This window comes from Syzygium oleosum, unplaced genomic scaffold, assembly GCF_021117445.2.
Source record: "Syzygium oleosum isolate NSW1041296 unplaced genomic scaffold, Sole_v2.1 Sole_v2.02, whole genome shotgun sequence".
Lineage (NCBI taxonomy): Eukaryota > Viridiplantae > Streptophyta > Magnoliopsida > Myrtales > Myrtaceae > Syzygium > Syzygium oleosum.
Genome location: NW_026607486.1, coordinates 1477520 through 1487840, shown reverse-complemented (window position 1 = coordinate 1487840; position 10321 = coordinate 1477520). Strand labels below are relative to the sequence as shown.

The 10321-nt window shown below is 39.3% G+C and overlaps 1 protein-coding gene and 1 long non-coding RNA gene across 2 annotated transcripts; both read right to left on the bottom strand.

Annotated features, from left to right (window-relative positions):
- Window positions 1-986: 986 nt before the first annotated feature.
- LOC130135505 (uncharacterized) lies at window positions 987-1439 on the bottom strand. Its single transcript, XR_008814853.1, has 2 exons — window positions 1231-1439; window positions 987-1160 (listed from the first exon to the last, which is right to left on the bottom strand). It is a non-coding gene; the product is annotated as an uncharacterized LOC130135505 (long non-coding RNA).
- A 983-nt stretch (window positions 1440-2422) lies between these two features.
- Window positions 2423-5838, bottom strand: LOC115667312 (uncharacterized). Its single transcript, XM_056308949.1, has 2 exons — window positions 5661-5838; window positions 2423-4188 (listed from the first exon to the last, which is right to left on the bottom strand). Exons 1-2 carry the CDS (start codon window positions 5836-5838, stop codon window positions 2423-2425), a joined length of 1944 nt encoding a protein of 647 aa, XP_056164924.1.
- Window positions 5839-10321: the final 4483 nt, after the last annotated feature.

The window sequence follows — 10321 nt, the reverse complement described above, 5'->3', positions numbered from 1 at the left end:
TGATGGTTTTTGTTGGTATATACGTAGTTAAAGCCTTGATGTAATTTGTCGAGTAAGATTATGATATATTATTAGTGTCATGTGTAAACTGTACTGCTTTAATATTCTTTTATAAAGTGTAGGATGTCAATTTTAACTGTTTTCTGCATTGAATTCATATGGACTTGAAGAATATCATTTGCTTTCGAGGATTAACTGTTTTTTGCTTTCCAAAAGTTTTTTGGCGTTCTGCTTCCATGTGAAAAGAGGATGAAATCATGCATAGCTCACTATTTTACTCAAGAACTATATTTACAGTGCATTATGACCCTCAAGGCCTCTTCATTTAGCATTCTTACTCGAAAGCTTTTGGAACTTTTGATGTTTTGATGTGGGTGCAAATTCAGTTTTGCTTGTCTTGTAGTCCATTTACTTGCAACCGCACATTCAGAAGATTTATATCACTAGATTCAAAAAATTGGACACCAAGGTCTGTCATGTTAGTGGAGCAATGAGTTGGCAAAGAAAAGTCAGCGTCTTGCACTAATCCTAAGTTCAACGTTGGAACTTGCTATCCACTAAGGAATACTCCTGAAAGAGGATCAAAGTAAAGGGACATGAAAGTTCTGTTTTTCACATTCATAGCAAGCAAAAGAAAACATGGTGAAGAGTAGTGGTGGATTGCATGACATTGAAAGAATCATGGAGGAGCGAGCAAGTTGTAGTGGATATTCGAAAAATGTGCCTTCATTCCACACAAAAATGTGCCTTCGTGTAAGAGATTATAACCACTCATTGCAGGATCATGCCAATGCGACACACATTACTAAACTATGAGATATAAGTAACCAACTGCTTTAATAAGGAGGCAAGACCCAGTTGCTTACAAGTAATGTGGAAATTTCCAAACTGGATCGACTGAATATACCTTAAAATAAAACAGTTGGCCAATGACTCATGAAGAAAGAGACCAGAAGAAAAAAAGAAACTTTAAAGGTTCAACTTCATGAGTAATCTTCCTTTCATTGATGTCGAAGTCAATATGCCTTATACAATAGCAAAAGTACGTGTATACGCGTTCATCTAGCAAGCATTCCTCCTCCACTGAGTGACTCAGTGGTAAACCTTCAAGTCCGTTCCCTTGCTCCAGAAAGACGAAAGTGAGAAACACGATCCTGGTGCTGTAAAATTTCAAATGGTATGGAAGTAAGTTACGCGAAAAAAATATCGTTACGCAACAGGAAAACTGACCTTCATGTAGCAAATCACTTGCACTAAAGTTACCACCTGCAAGAATGATCCTACAAAAAACCTGTAAATAAGCATCACATCTTTAGTGTCTTGTGGGCTGTGTAAATGTTTATTTCACCAGATAATCATATATGTATAGTCATACAAAGTGCTGTTCCAACTTTCCAAGCCATCAGGACATACTTTTTCTCCGTTATGCAAGCCATATGCATAGATAAGTTCCTGCAACTACTTTAAGATAGTATTGGCTTTGAAAAGTTCCTGCAATACAAACAGTATTGCAACTACTTTAAGATAGTATTAGCAATATAATTCAAATGCATAACAAAAAATCATTCATAACAAAGCTACTCACCTCCCCTACAAAAACCAGCAACCCCAATTGTAAATGCACCTTTACCTTTCACAGCTTCAACTATTCGCTTTGAACCTTCATATCCTTTATCATGCCAAAATAGAGAAACATCCCAATTTTCTAAACACAGTAGACCTATACATTGAGATGCTTCCAAAATGGACTCATTCAGACCCATCCATGTCAACTACTAGTAAAAGAAAAAAGAATTTGTGTTGTTGGTCTTGTTGGTCTTGCATATCTCAAAAAATTGCTCGTCTTCACATCCTCCTTTTTACCTACAGTTGAATAAAAAATAAATAATTAGTCAAAACAAAGTCAAGCACAAGTAAGAACACTTTTATGACAAAGTCAAGCATAGATGAATACTTGCATCTTCTCTCTTCCGATAGATGATGTTGAGCTTGAAATGTTGTTAAAAAATGACGCAAGCAGTTCAACTGTCTCACTTTGTGATGTTGGGGCTGAGGGAGTGCTTTCTACCACATATTGTGAGCATGAGGCGGATGTAGAAGTTGTTAGGGCTGATGATGTTCTTTGCTATTGTCGTTGTTGATGCTCTTGATTGATTCTTGCAATGATACATGTATGGCCTAACCCACCACATTTTCCACAAGTGATTGTGGTGTTCTGTCTCTTCAACTTTATTCCCACAGGCTCTCGCACAACTTTCTTCTTCCTTGTCTTTAAATTGCTATCAGCAACTTCATTCACCGACTTTGTTCTTTGTTTCTTCTTTCTACCAACTTGCTTGGGCACATCCGTGGGAGTAAATGCTCTCTAGCAGGCCATGTATCGTTGGAATCTACAAGATGCACAACATGGCTATAAGTTTGCCTAAATTTTTCCATCTTGAAACACGTGTGAACCCATTTTTCGGTTGTTCCCTCGGGTATACAACAACCGCCACAAAGCATGACAACAAGGGATTCTACTAATGTCCCATCTTCTACAGCTACAAGTTCTGTGTCTGATGTTAACAACTCTTTTGTCTCCATATGGCCCACTCAATTCAAACTCATTCTCCCCATTCCATGTAGGAATCCATGATGCTGAATACTTTTTTTGAAGATCCAATATCTCTTGGATCTTAGGACAAATCACACCAGAGTACTTAGCCAATCCATCCCTTTGCTTATGAATCCTCTCCATGAGTTGCATTCTTATAGCTTCATGCAATGTGATTATAGGCTTGTCCCTAGCGTCAATGATGCTCTTGTTGAAACTTTCACACCAGTTATTCAAGGAAGCGTCGCATTTTGATCCTGTCCTGAAGTGGGACTTGCTCCATTGCACCAGTGGCCTCTGGGACAACCAATCATAAGCTTTTCCATCAACTGCCTTAAGCTCTTCCATTGCCAAGTCAAAATCACATACCCTAGTGGCCATGGCAGCCTTCCAAACCAAAATTTTAAGTTCTAGTCCTTTGTGATGCAGCCTGAAGTTCTCGTAAAGATGCCTCAAGCAAAATCTATTTTCTGCTTCAGGCATTACATTTGCTAGTGCTTGCACCAATCCCTTTTGCTTGTCACACAAAAAGGCCCAAGTACTTTGAATTTGCGGGGTGCATGTAATTCCCAAATCTTCGGCAATCATACTAATAAACCAATGCCATGTCTTGTATGTTTCTTGTCCAACGAGTGCCCATGCAAATGGATACATCTGATCATTTCCATCTATGCCAACAGCCGCTAGAAGTATGCCCTTGTAGCCAGATGACAAGTGGCAACCATCAAACCCTACAAAGCGCCTACATCCTTCTAGAAAACCCCTCCTCAATGCATCCAGACATATGTAGACTCCTCTAAACTTGAATTGGTCCTGACATTGCTCACTCTTGATTACACAGGTGGATCCTGGGTTGGAATCAAGAAGTGCTTGGCAATAACTTCTAAGCATCCGAAATTGCTCATCTTCATTCCCTATAATCATACTCATTGCTATAGCCCTAGCTTTGTAGACCATTGTCTTGGACAGCTTCAAAACATTCTCTGACTCCATTGCTTTCTTCAGTGAAGCACCCGGCCATGTTGGATTATTCCTCAACCTATCACAATACTTGTTTGCCAACCATTTAGAGCTTACTTGAGGAACATATAGTGCTCTATTACATGTATGCACGGGGTTAAAGGTTTTAACTTGTAAAGTATGCTCCCTCTGCACTTTGGAAGCATATATGAGCCAATCACAACCGTCAGAACACACTACTCTTAACTTCTTAGGTGTATTCTTAGTGAACCTCACCCGTCTCCCATTTTTTATGGCATGATTCCTAGCTGCTTCTCTAAACTCTTTAGCATTGTTAAAGTACATCCCCAACTTGAAGACAAGATTCTCCATATCAACCTCAGCATTGTACTCGGGATGTGTATACTCAACTTGACTACTCATATTCAGGAAATCTACATTATCAGATAATGTATCTACATGCAAACTAGTCTCTCCAACCTCCATACCCCTCCCCATTGAACCTTCACCCTCAATACATCGTACATTTCTTCTGTATAATTCATCAAGATCAATAATGTCAAATCCATCTTCTTCAATGCCATCAACACACCTACTATCAGACATGGTATAGTTCACTTCTTCACACCCCTCACCTGGTGCAAAATGGAAGCAAAAACAATCAATACGTTTCCAAATCCGTATATAAATTAAACAGAATCACACCAACTTAAATCTATACACAAAGGAAACACAATTTGCAATCACAACATATTCAAAAGAACCCGTCCGTAACGTATAAGTAGGGAAAAAAAAGCCTTATACAAAGCAGTGTAAGGAAGAAAATTGTTATCATTTGCAACATTTGGAAACGACTTTGATGGAAAACTTTAAATCCGATAATGAAACCGGTCCATAAATTGAAAATTTTATTTGAGACTGGTCCATAAATTAGACCACGATTACAAATTGCTCCGAGTGGAATAATCGCAGCTAGCATTCCAAATAGAGCATGTCTACTCCGCATGAAGCAAACCCAATACATCTTTTCACATAATTTATGAGAAGCCACGCATATTATCAGGACAAATTAAATCGTGGTTTAAAACAAAAATGGATCAATTTAGGAAACTGACATCCATGGAAACGAATTTAGGAAGGGACAAAACAAACTCTCACAAAATTTTCTTTAGCGAGTGATAAATAGTATTCCTTCAATTGCGACCCACCTTTTCTCGCAAAATTTAAGAATGGGCTTTGTGTGAAATCTAGCATAGAGAAATTGTAGTCTACTTCCACAATTTAAGAATGGGGTTCATGCAATAAACGATAAAACATGAGATAGTGGGTTCATGAAAACAGTAAAAAAATTGAAAAGTATGGACCACGGAGGACGTAAAGGGACCACGGCTTATTCCTTTACAATCAGAAAATGCACTATAAATAATCAACTCACTGTCGTCGCTACATTCGTAGTATTCCACGACATGCCCACGCCTTGTCAACATGTTACTTCAAATATTGCAATCGCCTTCTTTTGGATGGAGGAAAGACAAGTTGAACCAATTTAGGAACTGAGAAACAAATGAAATTTGAAGATTAGAAAAATTAGGATTTCAAATCAGAGCTCCAATTTGGAAAACTAACCTCGACGGATTCACCCAACGAAAGACACGAACGCTTTGTGTGAATCGTAGGAGAGGTTCTCCGCTGAGGTGCATCCTCTAATCCCTATTTTCATGCCACCCCAAAGAGGTAATCCATGTTCAAGAGATTGTTTGTGCCAGAGAGTCTTCTTCGAACTTCAAAGAGAGAAAACAACAACATTTATTCGGATACGGAGTAAATTTGCTTCAATTCTCCAATTTCATCTTTTCCCACAACATCGCAAAGCGACAGAACACATCTTCCACCTCCGACCTAACACACCGATTCAGCAGATCGCTCCAAAACAAAAAGCCGATCCGCATTGCAGCGAATCGTTGTTCTTGGACGCGCGAGATTAACAATGAATATGCGCCCACTTTACCATTTCGACATGTCCAGCGAACTTAGGAACACGCTGCAAAATAGCATCTCCGGGATGGAGACAAGATCAGGAATCTTCGTACGCACGTTCGACGCTTACGGATTTTGTCCGAATCGAAACATTCATGAGCCGAAAGAGGAACCCAGAACAAATTTGGTAAGCGCAAAATCGCAGAGAATGTCGTGGAGGCGGGGAACTTCACCGTCAATCCTTCGAATGCGAGCACGAACGGAGGATCAATTCTTGTAGCTGTAGAAGATGGGTGAAGGAAAGACATGATCGCCCGGTCACACGTCGCTGCCCCCGCCGCCGATCGCACGCCGCCGACCGGTCACGCACCGCCGTCACCCACCGCCTCGCCTTTCGGTCATCCTTTCGCTCATCGAGTGGATTGAGGGTTTTCTTTTTATCGAAGTGGGTTGGGGTTGGAAAAAGAAAAACGCAAGTTTTGTTTTTATAAAATTGCTTTTTCCTTTGATTCAGATTTTATTTGGACAAAACTGCCCTCGCCGGAACAGTAACTTGCTCGCCGGCCGGTGAGCATTTGACCGGTCGGCGGCCAGTGCCCTAACTTGAGAGGCGATTGGAAACTTGGGCCTCAATTTGAGACTCGATTGGGCACTTTAGGCCCTTATTTGGCACTACGTCCACTTTGGACCCTCTTTTGGGAAAATGACCCCACTTTGGGTCCTTTTTTGAAATTTTCCCTAATTACTGTGAACCTAAGGTTATACATGTAAAGTCAATAATATATATTATACTAAATGATGTATATAATTTTAATAACTTGATTTTGGTCCATAGGCAACTTACATATGTCTTGAACCATGCTGCAAATTGTTCATCGAACAAACGGTCAAACTCATTTGGTTGTAGTCCAAACATTGAAGTTTGGAAAATCCTAATATTAAAAACCATATAAATATTAGCAAATATTTGACACACAAAACATATATTGCAAATTTACACTTACTTGAAGTATGGTTCGACTTCTGGGTAGTTCAGTAAAATATAAGTATGGGCTACATGAAATTCTTCGCCCGATAAGTAACGAAACCGACACGCGCCGCTTGGTCGACCCGCATAATTGAAAATAGAGAATGCTGTGCAATTGGGATCAATGGGGCCCTCATCATTTCTGCCTGCTCTCCGCCTCTTGCACCGAACGTGCGGCTCAAAATATTATGATGAAAATGTTGTCACTTCTTCCACAATATATGCATTACATATTGAAGCTTCAACACGTGCCTTATTCTTCACTTTTTTCTTCAAATGATATAAGAATCTAGTTGAAATAAAAAAAAGCTTATCGGAACATATTATATGATAAACTAATTTGAACTGTATTTTAAAAAAAAACATTACCTCTCAAATGGATACATCCATCGAAATTGGACGGGACCTGCAACTTTGGCCTCATAAGGCAAGTGAACTAAGAGATGCTCCATCGAATCAAAAAACGCTGGAGGAAATATCCTTTCTAAGTTGCAAAGAAAAATTGGAATATCTCTCTCTAGTTTTTTCATGTGCGATGCTTTTAACACTGTCGAGCAAATATCATTGAGGAAATTGCTTAACTCTATAATGGCGCCCCATACAAAGTTCGGTAGAACTTCCTTCAAAGCTATTGGAATTAGTCTTTCCATCAGGATGTGACAATCATGACTCTTCAAACCTGTGAACTTGCATTCATTCAAATCAACACATCTCTCGAGGTTCAAGCATATCTATTAGGAAACCGCATGATTTCAACCATTGACAAACAACTCGCCTCTGCTCCTTATCCAATGTATAAACCGCTTTCGGTTTTGGTCCCCCGCCGCTTGCATCCACACTAGTATTGGCCGATCGCAAATATCTCTCATATCTTTTCTTGCGTTCAAGTTGTCTTTTGTTTTTCCGGCGCATCCATCACAATTTATGACATTGTCAAAACATTCTTTTCTATGTGTATGGCATCAAGATTATGATGAATAAGATGGGCCTTCCAATATGGTAGATTCCAAAATATACTGTGTTTTGTCCACTTATGTGTACTTCCATACGCAAAAGTCGTGCCGTGCGGGTTCTCAACAACAGTTGAAAAGTCCTGCACACGCTCCCAAATTTGATCGCTGGTCAACCTCAATGATGGACGCGTTCTTTCAGTCCTATTCTTGGTGAACTCTTTCTTATTCCTTCTGAAAGGATGACTTGACGGTAAAAATTGTCTGTGACAGTCAAAATAGCTGGGCTTCTTTCCATGTTTTAATCTAAATGACTTTGACCTCTCCAAACATATCGGACATCCTAAGATCCTAGCTGTACTCCATCCAGATAACATTTCGTAAGCTGAAAAGTCATTTATCGTCCAAAGAAGGGCAGCCTTCATTACAAATGTTTGATCGGTAGAAACGTCATACGTAGGGACACTTTCAACCCATAGCCGTTGTAACTCCTCAATCAATGGATGCATATAAACATCTATCAACTTTTTCGGATTTTGCGGCCCTGTCACGATCAATGTCAAAAACATATAAGGTGTCTTCATGCACATACCAGGTGGAAGATTGTACGGCATTAAGATAACTGGCCAACATGAATAACTTTTTCCTGTTTTCCCAAATGGAGCAAATCCATCGGCACAGAGACCTAATCTGATGTTCCAAGGCTCCATCGCAAACTCAGGGTATGTTCTATCAAAATGTTGCCATGCCTCCGCATCTGAAGGATGACACATTAGACCCTCTTCTGTTTCATGATTTGCATGCCAAGTCATGTGTTCACAAGGCTTTAGACGCATAAAGCCTTTGCAATCTGGGGATTAAGGGTAGATAAAACATTTGCTTGCATGGTCTACGCTTCGATTACGAACCCGGCCTCCCGTTAATCTTGTACTTAGGTTGGCTACGAATTTGCAAGATTCTGCATTTTCATCATCTCTCCAATATATCATACAACCCCTACTACATACATCAATCCTTACAACCGGAAGACCTAAGTTATCCACTAGCTTTTTCATATCATAAAAATCACTTGGCATGATGTTATCACGAGGCAATGATTCCCGCATTGCTTCAACAAAAGAGTTGAAGCAATCCGCAGACACATTATGCTTTGCCTTGATATTTAATAGTCGGGCGTCACGACATAACTTAGTGTGGTCCTCACAACCTGCCCATAAAGGTTCATCTGCGCGCTTTCAACACATCCTGTAACCGATTAAATTGAAAAGTTTCATTATAGACATTCTCATCAAAACCCGTTACTCCTATATCTTCCAATTGTAAAGCATGACTAGTACCCACTTGTTCACGTGTAGGAGTAAAACTAGTACTTGCATGATTTGATTCTGTGACAAAATTATAACTAGCTGCATCAATCACCATCCTCTCGTATGGGTTCAATTGCTCATAATAGCCACATTCTTCCCTAACTGAAAATTGGTCACTTCTTCCATATCCTTCATCAGATATAAATGGTTCACCATGGGAAGTCCAATTATAATAGTTCGGACTAAACCCAAATCTAGTAAGGTGTTCTCTAACTTGATCACACACAAGAAATTTACCATTACCGCACTTTTTACACGGACACCTTAACTTATTTCCATCCATGAACTCATATTTACTACTAGCAAAGTCTAAAAATAGTTCCAACCCAAGATTTAAACTCATCCATCAATCCTTGACGTCCGGTAAGTTCTTATTATACATCCAAGCCCTTTCTCTTTGCATTGTGTTTGTATTAAAATAAAAAAATTCTGGTAAAATATTTAAAATATCATATCTATTGTTCTTAATTAAAACCATAAAATTTTGGAAATTATAATTTTTGTTATTCACGCAACAATTAATATGAAATTACAAAAATAGAAAAAATTACCATGTAAAGAAGACTTACCCAAATATTTGACTGAAATATTGGTAGGAGAAAGTGGTCAATTTGATGAGAATTGCAACGTCCACTTGGATTGCGAGACCTTCAATTAGACACATATCCAAAAAGAATAATCACTTAAGAATCATTTTTTAATAATTTTTAATGTGCGATGGAAACGGAATTCATCCCTCACAAATTTGCGACGGATCCTTGATTCCGTCGCAAATTTGCAACGGAAAGTTAATTCCGTCGCAAATTTGCTATGGAATTTTCATTTATTCGTCACAAATTTTCGACGGAAACTATTTCCGTCGCAAAACGGCGTGGCCATTCGGCCTCATCCAAAGGCCGGCGAGGTGTCGCCGGTTGCCGGTCGTTAAACCGGTGATGCAGATACGAAAAAAAAACAAACATAAACATATATAAAATAAAAGAAATTACAATTCAACGATGAATAGTCACAAAGCTAGCTATGATACTTACCGGTACAAAAGCTTCACCGAGATTAATATGTGCGTGCGTGGATTTTGCTGATTTTAGACATATGAAAGAGGGAGAAAAGCGAGAGAGAGCGAGAGAGAGAGAGAGAGAGATAGGGTTGGAATATCACGGGCTGATAAACTACAAATTTGCGACGGACGTTCGTTTTCGTCGCAAATTTGCGACGGTTTTTTTTGTCCGCCAGAAATTTGCGACGAACTTTTTTGCGATGGATTTATTTTCCGTTGCAAATTTGCGATGAACTTCTTTCCGTCACAAATTTGCGACGGATTTTGCGACGGTTTTTTTTTCCGTCGGAAATTTATGACGAACTTTTTTTCGTCGCAAATTTGCGACGGATTATATTTTCCGTCGCAAATTAGCGACGGTTTATTTCCGTCGCAAATTTCCGACGAATT

Excerpts from the sequence above, each read along its gene's own strand:
- LOC115667312 (XM_056308949.1), bottom strand. The coding sequence starts at position 5,838 with ATGTCTTTCCTTCACCCATCTTCTACAGCTACAAGAATTGATCCTCCG. Across the intron at positions 4,189-5,660 it reads TTTCGATTCGGACAAAATCC|GTGAGGGGTGTGAAGAAGTG; the intron begins GTAAGCGTCGAA and ends ATTTTGCACCAG.